General features: G+C 47.6%; 4 protein-coding genes across 4 annotated transcripts; 2 read left to right on the top strand and 2 right to left on the bottom strand.

Annotated features, from left to right (window-relative positions):
- Positions 1 to 6245: 6245 nt before the first annotated feature.
- Positions 6246 to 7953, top strand: LOC123181474 (inositol-tetrakisphosphate 1-kinase 5). The gene has a single exon (XM_044593740.1). The coding sequence runs from the start codon at positions 6311 to 6313 to the stop codon at positions 7367 to 7369; it is 1059 nt and encodes a 352-aa protein (XP_044449675.1). The 5' UTR covers positions 6246 to 6310; the 3' UTR covers positions 7370 to 7953.
- A 1148-nt stretch (positions 7954 to 9101) lies between these two features.
- LOC123181475 (NADH dehydrogenase [ubiquinone] 1 beta subcomplex subunit 10-B) lies at positions 9102 to 11900 on the bottom strand. The gene is made up of 3 exons (XM_044593741.1): positions 11496 to 11900; positions 11337 to 11404; positions 9102 to 9391 (listed from the first exon to the last, which is right to left on the bottom strand). The coding sequence occupies exons 1-2, from the start codon at positions 11779 to 11781 to the stop codon at positions 11373 to 11375; spliced, it is 318 nt and encodes a 105-aa protein (XP_044449676.1). The 5' UTR covers positions 11782 to 11900; the 3' UTR covers positions 9102 to 9391; positions 11337 to 11372.
- Positions 11901 to 11966: 66 nt separating this feature from the next.
- Positions 11967 to 12854, top strand: LOC123181476 (protein SAMBA). The gene is made up of 3 exons (XM_044593742.1): positions 11967 to 12169; positions 12276 to 12386; positions 12529 to 12854. The coding sequence occupies exons 1-3, from the start codon at positions 12046 to 12048 to the stop codon at positions 12600 to 12602; spliced, it is 309 nt and encodes a 102-aa protein (XP_044449677.1). The 5' UTR covers positions 11967 to 12045; the 3' UTR covers positions 12603 to 12854.
- A 4143-nt stretch (positions 12855 to 16997) lies between these two features.
- Positions 16998 to 18019, bottom strand: LOC123168433 (uncharacterized). The gene is made up of 3 exons (XM_044586320.1): positions 17684 to 18019; positions 17556 to 17603; positions 16998 to 17450 (listed from the first exon to the last, which is right to left on the bottom strand). The coding sequence occupies exons 1-3, from the start codon at positions 17898 to 17900 to the stop codon at positions 17350 to 17352; spliced, it is 366 nt and encodes a 121-aa protein (XP_044442255.1). The 5' UTR covers positions 17901 to 18019; the 3' UTR covers positions 16998 to 17349.
- Positions 18020 to 18395: the final 376 nt, after the last annotated feature.

Genomic DNA, 18395 nt, shown 5'->3' with positions numbered 1-18395 from the left:
ATATCATTGTCCACATCTTTCTTTTTTTGCATATCACAGAAATCAACAAAGCTATTTAGATGGGTAGCGGCATCTTCACTAGGAAGGCCGTCGAATTGATCTTTCATGACAAGATTCAACAAAGCAACATTAATTTCACAAGATTCAGCATCGGTAAGAGGAGCAATCGGAGTGCTAAGAAAATCATTGTTGTTGGTATTGGTAAAGTCACACAATTTAGTATTGTCTTGTGCCATCGTGACAAGCAAGCAATCCAACACACAAGCAAACAAGAGGCAAGCGAAATAAGAGGTGAACGGAAAAAGAGGGCGAATAAAACGACAAGGGTGAAGTGGGGGAGAGGAAAACGAGAGGCAAATGGCAAATAATGTAATGCGAGGGATAAGAGTTTGTGATAGGTACTTGGTATGTCTTGACTTATGCGTAGACTCCCCGGCAACGGCGCCAGAAATCCTTCTTGCTACCTCTTGAGCACTGCGTTGGTTTTCCCTTGAAGAGGAAAGGGTGATGTAGCAAAATAGCGTAAGTATTTCCCTCAGTTTTGGAGAACCAAGATATCAATCCAGTAGGAGGCCACACGCAAGTCCCTCGTATCTACACAAACAAATAAGAACCTTGCAACCAACGGGATAAAGGGGTTGTCAATCCCTTCACGGCCACTTGCAAAAGTGAGATCTGATAGAGATGATAAGATAATATTTTTCGTATTTTTATGATAAAGATTAAAAGTAAAGATTGCAAAATAAACAAAGATAGAAATAGCTTGTTGACGGAAGATTAATATGATGGAAAATAGACCAAGGGGCCATAGGTTTCACTAGTGGCTTCTCTCAAGATAGCATAAGTATTACGGTGGGTGAACAAATTACTGTCGAGCAATTGATAGAAAAGTGCATAATTATGAGAATATCTAGGTATGATCATGTATATAGGCATCATGTCCGTGACAAGTAGACCGACTCATGCCCGCATCTACTACTATTACTCCACGCATCGAGCGCTATGCAGCATGCATCTAGAGTATTAAGTTCATAAGAACGGGGTAACACTTTAAGCAAGATGACATGATGTAGAGGGATAAACTCATGCAATATGATATAAACCCCATCTTTTTATCCTCGATGGCAACAATACAATACGTGTCGTTTCCCCTACTGTCACTGGGATCGAGCACCGCAAGATTGAACCCAAAGCTAAGCACTTCTCCCATTGCAAGAAAGATCAAACTAGTAGGCCAAACCAAACTGATAATTCGAAGAGACTTGCAAAGATAACCAATCATACATAAAAGAATTCAGAGGAGATTCAAATATTGTTCATAGATAATCTTGATCACAAACCCACAATTCATCGGATCTCGACAAACACACCGCAAAAAGAGTTACATCAAATAGATCTCCAAGAGAATCGAGGAGAACTTTGTATTGAGATCCAAAGAGAGAGAAGAAGCCATCTAGCTAATAATTATGGACCCGAAGGTCTGAGATAAACTACTCACACATCATCGGAGAGGCTATGGTGTTGATGTAGAAGCCCTCTATGATCAATGCCCCCTCCGGCGAAGCGCCGGAAAAGGCCCCAAGATGGGATCTCACGGGTACAGAAGGTTGCGGCGGTGGAATTAGGGTTTTTGCTCCGTATATGATGTTTCCAGGGTATATGAGTATATATAGGCGAAAGAGGTCGGTCAGGAGAGCTACGAGGGACCCACGAGGGTGGGGGGCGCGCCTCCCTGCCTCGTGTCTTCCCCGTTGATTGCTTGACGTCCACTCCAAGTCCTCTGAATCACGTTTGTTCCGAAAATCACGTTCCCGAAGGTTTCATTCCGTTTGGACTCCGTTTGATATCTTTTCCTTCGAAACACTGAAATAGGCAAAAAAACAGCAATTTGGGTTGGGCCTCCGGTTAATAAGTTAGTCCCAAAAATAATATAAAAGTGTATAATAAAGCCGATTAAACATTCAAAACAGAATATATATTAGCATGGTACAATCAAAAATTATAGATACGTTGGAGACGTATCAAGTAGCGGCCTGATTAAAAGCCCTCATGTCTCTGAATCCCATACCACCCATGTCCTTGGGTAAAATCATTTTCTCCCAACTGAGCCAGGCCATTTTCCTCTTACCATTCTCTACTCCCCACCAGTATTGTCTCATCATTCGTGTTAAATCATCACAAACAGAGACCGGTAAGCGAAACACACTCATGACATGCGTAGGTATTGCTTGCGCCACCGCCTTAATCAAAATTTCTTTATTACCAGATGAGACATATTGTTCGCTCCAGTCAATTAATCTCTTTCTCAATCTTTCCTGAAGTGATTCAGATTGACCCTTATGCAATATTCCTTCCGGCACAGGAAGGCCGAGGTACTTTGGCTCAAACACCTGCTGCATAACCTCAAGGGTGCTCTTGACTTCATCGGCCACCACATCAGAGCAATTGTCTGAGAAAAAGGATGGAACACTTCTCTGGGTTAATGAGTTGACCCGTCGCTGAGGTATAAGTTTTCAACAACCCCTTAACAATGCTCGCCTGCTGGCCAGACGATTCAAACAGCAGCATAGTATCATCCGCAAATAACAGGTGAGAAATAACTGGTGCACCACGGCAAATAGCCACCCCCTTTAGAGAACCTTCATCAACTGATTTTGAGATGAGAGCAGACAGGGCGTCAGCGACAAAAAGAAATGGGTCACCTTTCCTTAGCCCTCCAGAGGGGATGAAATTCTCAAGCAATTGTCCATTGAATTTGACAGAATATTTGACTGGTTTCACACACACCATAATCCAAGAAATCCACTGTTGGGCGAAGCCCCATTTACCAAGTGATTTCTCCAAAAAATCCCAGTCGACGCGATCATATGCCTTCGACAAATCAAGCTTGTAAGCACACGCCGCCGGCCTGTTTTGTTTCAGCGACTATATATGATGAAGACATTCAAAAGCAATTATAGAATTGTCAGAGATAAGCCTTCCTGGGATAAAGGCACTCTGATTCTCTGAAATTAACTCCGCAAGCATCGGCCTTAGCCTGATGTGGTTAGTGCTAGTGACCTCGCTTGACTAATGAAACCACTCCGCTAGCATTTTTATTTTTGGATTTCCATCTAATGATCGAGCTAATCATGCTAAAAGGTAAGTCCAACGAATCCATACATCTTCTGTATAGCATATTGCCACCACTTGCGAAACATCATTTTCAACTACAGAATTCCAATGTAAGTATCAAGATATTTTTTAGGTATTCTTAAATCTTGACCTCCATTCTTTATACCGGAAAATTTTCGGTTCTATTCAGCATGTGTTATGACAGTTACAAAGAATATCATAAAAAAATAACAAACAGGGGCGGAGCTAGAATTGCGCCAAGCCCCAAAGGCACGCCGGCGTCATTGACCCCTCCCTCACTGAAGTCGGACAAAACTTGTTGTAGAAGATAATAAGGAATTCGTCGTGCTAAGATTTCAAAGGACCGGCAGACAAAAACAACATCCGTCGCCGATGAAGAGAACTGTAGATCGGAAGAATCCAACCTATAGACAGACGAACACAAAATGGATCCAAGCAGATCCACCAAAACCAACACTGACCGAATTCTGCGAGATCCACCGGAGACACATCTCTGCACGCCCTTGGATGGCGCTAGATGCTAAACGCATCACCGAGACGGGGCTAAGCAGTAGAACTTTACATCTTCTGGGAGTCATTGTCGCGTCGCCTTTGTGAGCATGACATGAACCTAAACAAACTAAATAACCACCTAAAAAGGCAGGATTCTTCCCGTCGGCACGGGCTGGGGTCACCACACCTCCATGGCCCTAGGGCCATCGGACACGAGGTAGACCGACAACGACGCCAACGTGAGGAAAAGGAACCTAAACTCTCTTGGGAGAGGATGTGGCGGCTGCGTTGAATAGATACATTTTTTCTCAATTCTTTTATTTGGAGTGTATTGTGTTTCGTTAATAGAAATATTTGTGCAGTATAAATCAACGACAAATAATATGTATCGAAAGAAGTATATTTTTATGATGAAATTGGTTTCTTGTATTCGCTTCCAAAACTACTTCCTTAACATTGTAAACTAGGCGATTTCCCCTTGCGCTGTTGCGGGATTTTAAAGATTAATTTTGGATACATTCTATATGAATGAAATGATCTCAATTGAAAGCTATTATTTTCTAAAGTAATTATATGGGAACAAAGAGTATGCATGTACGTTGGACTATTGGATATGGAACAATTAAACTGGGGTATGCATGTGCTACAAAATAGTTCTAATGGATGATGACATGACACATTTGATGAAGTGGAGGGCTGCATGTTGAGAGAATTAGATTTAGCGGGGATCAACTATTTATGTATTATAAATTATAGATTTATACATCTTTTTCGGGGTAAATTTATACCATCTAAACCATATATAATTTAGTGTAATTCTTTATTAAATCATTTTGTTAATGAAACCCCATATGTCCTATACATAGAATGGAAGGAGTGTTTGTTAAAATAGTTGCTCATATCATTCAAATTTCCCATTCTTAATTGCGCAAAATACAACTATTGTCGTGTCTGCATACATCAATAAATAGACAGGAGGTATTTCCTCCTTTTGAAAGAAAAAAAACAAGTCGATGTCACGTGTTTCAAATTATTTGTGCAGTCATTTTAATTTGAGCCGATTAATGCCAGAGAAGCATGTTGTCTTCTTGGGGAGATGAGGCTAGGGTTTCTTGTAGTGCGTGTGCAACAGCAAGATCTGATGTTAGGCATTTCGGATCGATTCAAGGGTTCAACGACGACGACTGCAACTTCAGGGCGCTAGTCCTTATGGTCATGTGCATGGAGACTTCCCGACTGTCATCAACAAGGTCAGGCCGGCTTCAGTAGGAGAGCGGCGACAACACCATGTTAGTGGCTCGTTCTGACGGCGGTAATGGTTATTTGCTGGTCTAGAAATTTCGATGTAATTTTTATTATATTTAAGATGCTTTGTACTTCTTGTGAGTTTTTTTAATATATTAAGAAAAGAAGCTCGGAGAAGCTAGCTGAGATTATTTTTCCGCTCATGCTATTTGGGAAAAGAGCGACAAAAGGTCATGTATCCAAATTGAGGTCTCATTTGGACACCTAAAAATACTGAAATGACCTAGAATGAATATACTTACTAAAACTAGATAAAATGAGTAGTTTTTTCGGAGAAACTTTCAGTCTATTCATCGTCAATCATAGCAGTACAAAGAACAACAGAGATAATGCAAATTACAATCATGTCCATGGATCACCTAGCGGCGTCTACAAGCACTAGAGCAAGCCGAAGACGCGCCGCCGTTATCGCCCTTCCCTCATCGGAGCTAGACAAATCTTATAATAGTCAGTCGGGAAATCATCGTGTTAAGGCCCCTAGGACCAGCGCACCAGAGTAGCAACCATCGCCGATGAAGAAACTCGTAAATCAGAAGAATCAAACATGTAAACACCCGAACGAAGACGAATGAAGACTGGATCCAAACAGATCTACCAAAGACCAGCACCGGTCGAATCCCACGAGATCCGACGGAGACACACCTCCACACGCCCTTTGACGATGCTAGACACACCATCAGGACAGGGATATAACGTGGGAGACATTATTTCTTCTAAGGGACATCGCCGCCGCCACACAGCCCCAACGAAGACGTTGAACCTAACAAGAACGAGAACGGGGTCCCTCCCACCGGCGGAGGGGGGGGATCCACCGCGCCTCCATGGCCTAGGGTTTTTTTTTTCTGGATTTATTTCATACTTTTTGGCGATGCTCGTTAAGTGAGAGGATATGTTCCCGTCGACTACGAAGACGTTTGTGGTGACTTCATCGATCTCAAAATAATATGCATGCCCAGTCTCTCGGAGATGCTTACAAGGGTAAGAAACGTATGCGTTCATACTAATAAATGTATGTGCGTATGTATGAGTGTCTGCGTGCAGATTGTGTTTAAAAAAAAACCAACTCGCGTGAAAAGGACTAACAGGTCCCGGAAAGGAAAAACTAGAACAGCAATGGTTAACCAACACCCAAAACAAAGATGAGATGGTCCATGAGGGTTTAGCATCGTACGATGATTTGTTAACAAATGCAGCCAGCCCACGGGCGTAGACCCGGTCCACGGAGACAGGGCGGAGAGGAGACGAAGGGGATTCTTTCGACCTGAGAATTACTCCAGATCGAATCGATCTGTTTATAAAAGAGAGGGCATCGCATCCCTCCCCTTCCTTTATCCACCCCATCCAAATCCCCCGATTCCTCCAACCCTCCCAGACCGCAATGGCCGCCGCCGCCGCCGAGCCCTCCTCCGCCGACAGCCGCCGCTACGTCGTCGGCTACGCGCTCGCGCCCAAGAAGCAGAACAGCTTCATCAAGCCCTCGCTCATCTCCCGCGCGGCGGCGCGCGGCGTCGACCTCGTCCCCGTCGACGACGCGCGGCCCCTCGCCGACCAGGGCCCCTTCGACCTCGTCATCCACAAGCTCTACGGCCACGACTGGCGCGCCCAGCTCCAGGCCTTCTCCGCCCGCTACCCCTCCGTCCCCGTCGTCGACCCGCCCCACGCCATCGACCGCCTCCACAACCGCATCTCCATGCTCCAGGTCGTCTCCGAGCTCGACGTCCCGCTCTCCGACGCCGCCTCCGCCTCCGCTGACGGCGAAGGCCACCGCCACACCTTCGGCATCCCCAGCCAGGTCGTCGTCTACGACGCCGCCGCGCTCGCCGACTCGGGCCTCCTCGCCGCGCTCCGCTTCCCGCTCATCGCCAAGCCCCTCGTCGCCGACGGCAGCGCCAAGTCGCACAAGATGTCCCTCGTCTACCACCGAGAGGGGCTCCGCAAGCTCCGCCCGCCGCTCGTCCTGCAGGAGTTCGTCAACCACGGGGGCGTCATCTTCAAGGTTTACGTCGTCGGCGGCCACGTCACCTGCGTCAAGCGCCGCAGCCTACCGGACGTCTCGAAGGAGATCCTCGAGGACGCCGCCGCCGAGGGCACCATCTCCTTCTCGCAGGTATCCAATCTCCCCAATCAGCGCACGGCCGAGGAGTACTACGAGGACATGCGGCTCGAGGACGCCGTCATGCCGCCCACTGATTTCGTCAACGAGATCGCAGGCGGGCTCCGCCGTGCCCTGGGCCTGCAGCTCTTCAACTTCGACATGATCCGGGATGTTCGTGCCGGGGACCGGTATCTCGTCATTGACATCAACTACTTCCCCGGTTACGCGAAGATGCCCGGCTACGAAATTGTCCTTACTAATTTCTTCTGGGATATGGTTCACAAGGACGACGTGGCCCTCAAGGAGGAGGAGGAGCAGAGCAATCATGCTGTTGTGAAATGAGATGGATTTGCTCGGCATAGCTTGCTCGCAAACCTGCAATTCTTTCATGTCTGGGGGAAATGTGAGGTGGCAGGATGGTTACAAGACTCGAGGGGAATAACGAGCAACCAATTAGGATGGGGAGACGGGGATCAACAGGTTCTGGATTTACTTGGGTTTCAACCAGCCGCAAGCGGAGGACCTGCAATGTAAATCCTCTCTCCTTGCTCCTGTCATACCGGTTGTTTAGGTATCTTTCTGTTCTTCGTAATTTGCTTCACCCAGTTTAGTTAGAACAAAGTGGGGGAACGGAAGCCAAGTTCTGAAGAAGCTATATTTGTTCTGGATGTGCAAATCTTTTGTTCTTGATGAGTACTGGATGAATGGCAACCCAACCTTAGTGGTACTAAATGATGAATATGTTTCCAATGATACTGGAGGTCTGAGTTTTATCACCTCCTCGAAAGAAAGGGGTTATGCAATTCTCTGAACTTTTAGCATTTGAAATGCAAACTTGAGTCAGCTCTGTCTGTGGCACCAGTTCTATCATCCAAAACTGAATTTTACATCTGTGATCAGAGTTAAATATATACATGTACCTGCAATGATGTCATTTACCCTATGCTTGACTATCTGTTTTTGAAATTTGGTTTACTGGAGAAACTCTCATTTGCACGTATGATTATCCTATGTGAACATGGATTCCTGCTTAATACTCCACTTTTTTATGGAGTAACATAATTTGAAGCGTTTGTAAGTTGCATGAGGGCAACCTTTGCACATATTCCTTCATAATTTGAAATTTTTAACCCTGAATGCACTTGCATGTTTTACTGGACTCTGTGCAACTTCAGATTATTTGCTGCATCATGGCATGTTTTCCTTATAGCGATATTGTGATAGTGCCTTACTTTTCTTTAGAGTGTGAAAACAGCAGGGAAGAATTTGGCTGTTATCTTTATCAGTTTCAGTTGAAAGAGTGAACAAGATAGCCGTAAGCATTTTGCATTGCAACCATTCATTGCTTTATTTTATTTTGTTTTCCGGCCGCTCGAACTTCATGTTTTGAATAATGACCTATTTTCCTTTACTAGAAATTTGTTCTGTTATTGGGACCGTGGTTGATGAATATTTACAACTTCATGTGCTGTTGAAATAGTGAAGATTTATTTTGAGGTTGAAAATTAGAGCACGCATGACACATGATGCAGTTTGATGAGTACTGGATGAATGGCAACGTCAAAGCAAGCACCATTGCTCCAGTTTGCAGAAAATTCAACTTCTACTGGGGCAAACAAATCCGGAAGTTGCAACTGGGGCAATCGTGCTTGCTTTGACGTATCGGTTCTGACAAACTTTTTCAGCATTACGCTATGGGCATATTGACCTGAAAACGTTATATCCAGCATCCCGCTAGTTTTTCTAGAGCAGCCCCTTGTTGTGTCAAGGAGAATGTATGTAACTCTATAGCATCAGGATCAGTACCAGTTAACTAGAAATGTTAGACTACTCTGTTTATAATTTTTCTGTTTTGGAAAGTCTAGTTACATGACCCTCTGGTTTGCATTCTCCGAAGGCAAACCAGTTAATTAGAAATGTTATATTCTGTTTATAATTCTTCTGTTTTGGAAGCTCTAGTTAAATGAATCTCTGGTTTGCATTCTCCAAAGGCACCTGAATCTCAGCTGCCTGCACATTTCAGTCAGTACGGCAATGTGCAGCCCATTTCATACAAAAAAGCAGCACAGGGACAAAATAGAAAGAACTCGTACAGCACAGCAAGAGCCGTCTTTCGTACAGTTGTAAACTCAAGATGCAAAGGCAAGGGCAGCTAAACATCATTTGTATAAATGAAACTGGAAACAAGGTAGGTAAGTCCAAGCAACGATTTGCTTAACTCCTTCAAGTTAACAAAAAAAAATACAGACACCACACAACAATGTTTGCTTCGCATCATCATTTATTAAATGCCTATCAGCAACTTCAGAGGTAAGAGAGGAGCTGCGGCAGTTCAAGTTACTTCACTTCGAATGGAAAGATGACCTGCGCGTCAAATAGAAGGGTCAGTGCTATGGTCTACTTTATTCCAATAGATCAGTCACCAGAATTCTTAGACAGTTGAAATGCATTTGCAAGGCAGAAAATAAAAGGACGATTAATTACAGACAGATGAGGCAGAATAATCAGCATAGTAGATACTCCCTCTGTATCAAAATATAAGACGTTTTTTGACACTAACATAGTATCAAAAAGCGTCTTATATTTTGATACGGAGGGAGTAGCATTCAATACATTTAGAAAATGGTGAGACATGCCAAGTAGATGCTCTAGTAAGTAGCAATAAATAATATGTGCAACTAAATCTCTTTCACCCCGATATTAACAAAATTATAAATTCAATCAAAAGAGACTCCACTATCTTTATTTTTTCCTGAAATGAGAACATGATACAAGGCTTGAGTAGTGGAAGATGATGTTCCCAGTAAGAAAATCAGATAAACCCTCGTACTGTCTTACATGGACTTTAAGAAACTGTTAAAGATGAATTCATGCAGTGGTTCTAAAAAAATGTGTGGGCAACTACAGGAAGAAATTAGCTATCTAGATATTTCAACTGTTCAAAAGTAAAGTGATTTCAGACATTAAGTGTAGCGTTAGCTCAATTGCCCAAGAGGGATGATGAAATGAAAAACCGCTTAGTTAATACTCCCTCCGTTCCAAAATAGATGACCCAACTTTATACTAACTTTGTACTAAAGTTAGTACAAAGTTGAGTCATCTATTTTGGAACAGAGGGAGTAGTAAGATACTCCTTGTATAGCTCGACTCTAAAAGAGCAGACGGCCTGTGTTAGTCCATGGTACTATCTACTCCCTCCATTCCATAATTCTTGTCGTGGTTTTAGTTCAAATAATTCTTGTCATGGTTTTGGTTCAAATTTGAACTAAAACCAACACCACAAGATCTATGGAATGGAGGGACTGGTTGTTTCAACTGTTCAAAAGTAACTTAAAAGTGATTTCAGGCATTAAGGGTAGCTTTAGCTCACTCCCAAAAGGGATGATGCAATGACAAATCGCTTAGCAAAGATACTCCTCGTACTCTGAAAGAGCAGACTGCCTTTGTTAGTCAGTACCCGTTACCTGGGCCTGAGTATCAGAGCACACCTCAGCAATCCAGCTTTACTAACAATTGAGGTGAACTAGGTTATAGCATCGATGTGTGAATCATGATATCCTTTCATTGTTAGGCCAGATAAGGTATGATGATGGCTAACAAATTACGAATCGATCATGATTTGATCCAGGGAAATATGATCGCAAGAACCAAAAACATCCCAAAATATTAGTTGTCTGGATATCACTAAATGTAAACACTATATAAAGTTGACTTCATGTAGATTTTGATTCAAATAACTTAGGTTCAGGAAAAATAAGAAATAGGCCAGCAGCAACAGTGAGTCTTAGCAGCGAGGTAACACATCGGGAAAACGATGCTAGCCCGTTACCATATATCTCCTTTTCACCCAGGTTTGGTCCGGGGATAAGTCATGAGTCAACTTAGTGGGCATTTGAGTGAGGGATATTTCTTTGGGAAGTTTTAGGATTTAATACCCCTCGTCCGCATGACAAGCAGTATTTCTTGTTCGACAAGAGGAAAATCCATTTCAATACAAGCTGGAAAGAACAGTTTGCACACACAGTTAGGTGCCAAGACAAACACCCTTCCAGTTCAAACCCCTTCCTCCCCAACTCCTCGACAAAACCTTTTGTGCTAGTTCAAACCCCCTATAAACCAAAAATGTTCACCAGTGCTAATGTTTGGTGTTGTACTACCACATTCCCAAGCTCCCAACTATCTAAGCATGGCGATGTGACCCCAAACAGAAATCTGAATTGGTTAATGGAATGATAAACATTTGAAACAAATCATGTGCATTTCACCACAAACTGCATCGTGCGTACATAATAACAAGAATCACCCTGACCTCTCCATTCCAGGAATGGCGGCGGAAGCAACCGTGCTAGTCCTCGACCTCGACCACCTTCTTGGGCTCTGCGCGACACCAGTCAACCGAACCATATCAGCCAGTGAAACAAACCGAGACCATAGCCTGAAGGCAGAGTTAGGATTCGGGTGGCGGTACCGTGGAGGTCCGCCGGGCGGTGGTCCTTGCCCCACCCGACGCCGCGGGTGGACTCGAGGTACTGGTCGACGAGGTGGCGGCACTTCTGGTGGTGGTTGACGCCCTCGATCCGGTAGCACCAGCGGAGGCGGTCGCGGATGATCTTGGCGGTCTCGATCTGGATCCACTTCTCCCGCACCAGGTGCTCCCTGTACTCCAGCATCGCCACCGGGTCCCCGTACGGGTTCTTCGGGTCGAAGTCATCCGGCGGCCTCTCGTCGAACTCGACCTTGGCCTTCCGCACCATCTCCGATCGCCTGCTCCGCCGCCGCCGCCGGCCTCTCTCTCTCCTCCCTTCTCTTCTTGGCCTCTAGGGTGGATGGATCTCGTCGTGGGGATTGGAGAATGGGGGAGAGAGACAAACGGATCGCTTCCCAGTTCCCACTTACAGAGTGCAGTAGCAGCCCGGCCCATTTACACGGCCCACTTGGCGGGGTCCTATAATTCCGTTGTCTGACCAGTGACCACCCCTACGGAAAGGGCGCCGCGTTTCAAACGAGGCCGATCTCCGATGAGCTCTCCGGCGAGGTCGACCGTCTCGGCGGCGAGCGCGGGAGGCGCGATCGCGATCTCCGCTGCCGACGACCTCGCCGACTCGATCGACGCGCTCTACCGCAAGGACGAGGCCATGGCCGGTAAATCCATCGCCATCGGCACCTCGCAACCCTAGTCCCCTTCCACTTTTCTCCTCCGCCGCTCGGTTAAGCAGTCGAATTGGTCTGGCTGGTCTTCCCCCCGCAGAGCTCAAGTCGGAGGTCATGGAGGCGCTGCAAAAGGAGGTCAGGTCGCTCGACGACAACAGCTGGATGTTCGCCGCCCCGCGCTCCCGCATCAACCTCATCTCCAGGCCAGGTAACAACACCATAAATCTCACTCAAATTCAAAATGAGCATAAGAATTTAGGGTTGATTATGGTTTATTGTTCGAATTGATACTGTTTGCAATACGATCACAAGAGTTTATGTTTGTTTCCGGCTTGGCATGTTCTTCTCAGGTGGTTACCTGCCCAAGCAACAGGGGAAAATTGCGGAGCTGGATCAAGCGTCCAAGAAGACAAGGAACTGCTAGGGATTATAGGCTTTCCATCCAGGCTGTGCTCTTAGGGGCTATCACCTTTAGTTCATTCTGCTAAATCATTTCCAAGTACATGCTAGGATATTTAAGTGACCCAATTGTGATGCTGCTGCTCATAACTTGTTCAAATCAGTTTCAGGTACATGCCATGATTTACATTTAAGTAATCCAAGTGTTATGATGATGTGAGTTGTGCCTTTTGCCACCAAATCCTTGCAAATTGATCCAAAACAAATTCTCAGATAAGTCTTGAGATGCAGTGTGTCACACATTGTAGGTGCAAATGTAAAATATTGATGACCCCCCCCCTCCCCCAGGCGACTAGGGTTCCTCCCCCCACTCCTCCCAATGTAAAATATTGATGACCCCCCCCCTCCCCCAGGCGACTAGGGTTCCTCCCCCACTCCTCCCGCCGCCGCCGCCCCCCCCTCCCTCCCGCCACCTCCGGCCACCGGCCGCGCGGCCGCGCGCGTCGCGCCCCCTCCCCTCCCCCCTCCCCCGCCTTGTCCGCTCGCGCGCCCCCCGCGGGCGCCGGGCGGACCCCCGCTTCCTCCTCTCCTCCAGCCCCACCTCCCCATCCTTCTCGTCCCGCCGCCGCCGGTGAGGTCCACCGGGCCCTGCTCGCGCGGCGCCGCCGGCGGCGGGCCGTCCTTTCCCCGCGCGCACTTGGGGAGGCACGGGGGCCTCCCACTGGCGGCGGTGCAGCTCGGCCTGCAGCGGTGCGGCTCAGCGGCGGGCCTCAGGGTCCTTGGTGCGGCGGCGCGGCCGTTGGTCGCGGGGCGGCGTGGCGGTGCTGGTGGCCGGCGGCGCCCGGGCGGCCCAGATCTGGGCCCTTTCGGGCTCCATCTGGGCTAGGGCGGGCCGGCGGCTCGGTGCGCGGCGACACTGCTCCCTGGTTGGTGGCGAGGAGGCGGTGGTCTGCGGGCGGCGGCGGCTTCGTCGGCCGGCGAGCTGCAGCGTGATGACAGGGGCTGTCCAGACCCCTTCTCGGGTCCGGCCGGGCCTTGGCGCCTGGCAGGCCCCTTGTCCGTGCGTCCGGTCGGCTCCGCGGCGGCGGCGGTGGTTGTCCCCTCACGTCGGCGATGTTGCGGATGCCCCCGAGGCCATTATCTCCTCTCCCGTCCTCCAGGCCTCATGTCGGTGACCTCAGGGAGACGGCGAAGTTGATGCGGTGACCATGGTGGCACATGTTGGTGGGCGGCGTGATGGGTGGTGCACTATGATTCGTCTGGGGTGGTGGTGGGGGTTTGGGTTGAGAGAAATCTCTGGCGGCTCGTCCGGCCCCGACGCGATGACGCCTGTGGGTGCCGCCGGACCTTCCTGAAGGGCGTCGGGTACACCCTCCCCTCACTGCCCCCCGCGTACCGGGGGAAACCCTAGGACTAGTCCGGGCAACAGCGGCGTCGTCGTCGCCTCCTTCTTGAAGGTGTTGCTTGGTACGCGGCGCTTCGGAGTGCTGGGAGAGTGGTGGTACTTCTCCGGAGGGTGCAGCGGTCGCCGGTCGTCTTCGTTCCGTTGATCTGCCGTTGTTGGCATTTGTTTCTCTTTCTTTTTTTCTCTGTTTTTTCTTTGGGCTTATCTATGCTGCGGCCCCAGCACCTATCGTTGGATGTATCGGTGTTTGCTTTGTAATACAAAGCGGGGGGAAACCCTTTTTCTCAAATGTAAAATATTGATAAGCACATACACTTTCATTATCTTTGATCTTCAGTCTTCACCAACAATAATACATCGTGGGTGTCAACTATCTATTTTTATCACCTGTGAGTTGAAGTTTAGAAAAGAGAATAACTGTGGCATTTTGTCCTAGAATACAATATAGCCTGGCAGTAGAAAAGATGCAAGGTATATTTTCTTCTTGGTCAACTGGGTCATCCTTTTTGTATGGGATTGTTTCGTAGCCGTTTGTGATCTTACATGCCTGGCTGGCGGCTTCCTCTTATGCATCTAATAAGTGATTCCAGTTGCTTACTCTTTGTTCATTCTTCAAACAAGAGAAGGTCCTAAAAACACATTATTACCTGAACACTTCTAAGTTGATCTTCAGTCTGATAGCCCAACACGGCACACTTTGATGTTGCTGCGGAATAACTATTGACCCAAATGAAGAATATAGGCTGGTTTTCTACTCAAAGCTAGATGATTCAAAACTATCTTTGCACCGATGACACTTCTGTGTTTTTGCTATAACAGCATGGTTTTTCTTCCAAGTACTCCCTCTGTTTCTAAATATAAGTCTTTGTAGATATTCTACTATGGACCACATACGGATGTATATAGATGCATTTTAGAGTGTAGATTCATTCATTTTGCTCCATACGTAGTCCATAGTGGAATTTCTACAAAGACTTATATTTAGGAACAGAGGGAGTATATTAGTAAATGGCCAGTGTTCTTGAGTAATCACTGCTCACCCTGTCCATCTGCCTTTACATGGTCTCTGCGGCTTGTTGAACACAGACTTGCAGTGCTATTCTATACATACTAGTATGAGCTATTCAGTGCCCCACAGCTTAGTAATGTGAGGGGAAGGATACAATTGCATTGATAATATATTGGCAAGCATGATATAAGAATGTACGGCCTAACTATGATTTTTCCAGCGGTAATGATCTGAAAGTTGAAACTTTATAATAATAATGTAGGCCGGTTTTGTACTCAGAGACACACATTAAAGCTATCTTTGCACCCCTGATACTTCTGGGATTGTGCTATAAATTACTATCAGTGTTCTGTGGTAGTCACCATTCTCCCTTGTCCATCGGCCTGTGTTGCCTCTGCAGCTTATTGAACACAGATTTGCAGTATTCTAAATATACTGTACGAGCTATTCCATGGCCCACAGCTTAATAATGCAAGGGAAAGCATACAAGTGCTTTGATAATATATTGGCAAGCATGATATAAGGATGTAGGGTCTGATCAGTGCTTTGTTTCAGAGGCAATGATTTGAAAGTTGACACTTCAGAAGAATAACTTTTCTGCTAGTGCCCACAGAAGGTTTTGCGCCAGTCTTTATTTTCCCAGTGGTGGTGTTCAATGTCAGTGTGAACCTGAAGGTGCCTTTCCGAATGTGGTTGTCATCATGAGCAAACATTAGTTCGAAAGTGCTTGGCAACTGAAGATGGTAGCAGCCCGCACCAAAACACTCCAGTTAGATAAGGCAGTGATTAAGGGTGTAATTAGTTCAAACGATACTTTTAGTTGCTGCCTTCTAATATGAACTTTTCTCTTGAAGAAAATCCAGCGCGTATCTGAAATGATTGGCTACAAATAAAGCACAGAATCATTATGTATTCAGTAAGATACAGTAAATGTTCCTGTTGGTTTTATTGATCTGTGCGAATAAGTTTTCAGTTAGGGCTATGTCTTGCTAGATCCCTTCTGCAGGATTTGTTTAGATTTTGAGGCCGTGCCTTGCCCAATTTCTTTTCACATTTTCACTGGTCATTTGTGTTGGGTTATGCGTGCTCTATGTTGTTTACCCGGGCTAGCGGCAGCCAGCATTCGTGTGTTTAAAGCTCCTTGTCGGTGGATGTGACTTGCCGGAGGAATGGGGTACGCTGCCGCTGCTGCTGATAGCACTTGTGTATGGATCTCGTTCCGTGGCCACTGCTCAGTTGCCTGTGCTCCCCGGCGCCACCGACGATTGCCACTCGCATCTCTTCTTGCTTCTGTTCCTTGCTGTATTCCCTTTTCATTTTCTTGTTTGCTTTTGTTTCAGAGATGAAGCTTTGTAGTGTTCATGGAGATGCAGTTTGCCCTGCGTGTAGGGGTGCAAGCGGCATCCCGCTTTGTCCCGCGAAAGTCATCCATTAGTCCAAAATTTGCTCATCACTCCTCTAGAATTAACGCTACATTTGCACTATGCTATTGTCTGCTAGCCTGCCTCACTGCGAGCCTACTACCCTCGATCCGTGATGGTAAATCTGTTTGCAAATGTGATCGGGCATATCGCATACCCACGGTGGCATAGCTTACTTATACAAAGATGCACATACTTATAGAAAGATCATTTTCAAGGTTAATTACTTGCATTCTGTAAACGTCTCTATGAATCTTGTAAAAGTGAGAAATGGAGGGCATTGGCTCCAGCTTGGACATATATAGTCGTTACACCTGAGGCTTCCAGTGGACCCAGTCCAAGCCAAGCCAAGCCAGCCAGGCCTAGTTGCACTAGCAGCAGCAACGTGAATGTACCAGCGTCCAGTATGTTGTGGCCTGTCTGTCCACTTTACTGCTGCCGAACAATAAATTTTCTCGTGATCCCCTGCGGCAGCTTGGCCCCGAAAGCTGGAACCAGCCCATTCATTCGTTAACCGCCCGTCCCATTCATTCGACCCCAAAGGCAAAAACAAAAACCAGTTCAAAGACGATGGACAATCCGACGCACCTGAACCAGAATTCTATCCATCAATTTCCTCATCAGTACTACCAATTACGGAAAAAGAATCACAGAATCAATGGCAGGTGAACAACCGAAGGGAAAAGAATGACGATGGGGTATGAACACATGGTGATTGACGATTGCGATGGGCGGCTGGTAATCTAATCCCAATTTCATAGAGGCCACAGGAAGACGAACGCTCGCGGCCATTCAAGTTCCACCAACGACGCAGCACGGGGGCGGAGAGAAAGAGACGTGCGCTGAGGACGCGTCGTAGTACGTTCCAACGGCTAGCTGCTTGCGCGGACGTGGGCCAGCCTTAGCCTCCCCGTTCCCCAATTCCGCGCCGTCGCCGTCACCGCCGCGGCGCCCCCAGCCTTCGCCCGCGGCGCGGCGTCGGGTCCGCCTTCAGCCGCTGGTGCGCGCCGCCGCGAGCCACCGACGGCGTCGTGTCCGCTGCAGGAACGAACAAGGGAGAGAGAGAAAATCAAACGAGGTAAGAGATGGGGGAACGGGACGCAGACGGAGACTGCCGTGTTCATCGCGAGTCTTATCGCCTACCTGTGGCCTCGAGGGAGCGGGCGGTGACGGCCAGGACGGGCGGCGAATCTGCAGGGACGCGCGAGCGGCGTTAGGAGCAGGGCCGGCGAGGGGAAGGGAGTGGAGCGAACGTTTGGCTGGCTACTTACCGGCGATGGCGCGGGAAGTGGCCGGGTCGTGGGAGAAGAGGAAGAGGACGAGGAGGCAGAGGAGCGTGAGGAGGGGGACGAGGTGGATGGACTTGTCCGGCGCGGCCGCCCTGGCCGCCTTCCCCGTCGCCTTCTCGTCCGCCTCGTCCGCGGCCGCGGCGGGGGCGGCATCCAGGCTGGGTCTCGAGCCCGGCGATCCGATGGAGAGGCGCTGCATTGCGGCGGCGGCGGCGGAGGAGAAGGAGGAGGAGATTTTTTTCTTTCTGTTGCTACGGTGCGGGATAGGTGCGGTGCGCTGCGGTGGGGTTTAACAGGGGAACGGGAAGGTGGTTGTTGTACGCGGGCGTATTTATCCGCGGGGACTGAGACGAGATGTTTGCTGCAGAAATGACAGCGTGGCTTAGTCCATCCCCTTTGTAAAAGCTGTTAGAATTAGTTACAATTTGTAATTAAGGGAAAATCTCCCCTTGCCCAAACCGTCGTGCGGTTTGTGACGCCTGCCTTCGATCGCGTCTCTTCAGATGATATAAGTAGCGCCTGTAGCCATCAATCAAGACAGAGATTTACCTTTCGATCTCAAACACGTTATCACGCACGTAGACAACCAGCGAGAGCGAAAGGCAACAGAGAGAGAAAGGAGAAGAGAGGGAGCACTCGCCGCCGGTGAGATGCCTGGCCTTGTTTCCTTCTTTCTCCGCCTGATCCGTGAGGA

Source organism: Triticum aestivum, chromosome 1D, assembly GCF_018294505.1.
Source record: "Triticum aestivum cultivar Chinese Spring chromosome 1D, IWGSC CS RefSeq v2.1, whole genome shotgun sequence".
NCBI lineage: Eukaryota > Viridiplantae > Streptophyta > Magnoliopsida > Poales > Poaceae > Triticum > Triticum aestivum.
The sequence above is the reverse complement of the archived record's forward strand: the minus strand, read 5'-3'. Positions and strand labels throughout refer to the sequence as shown.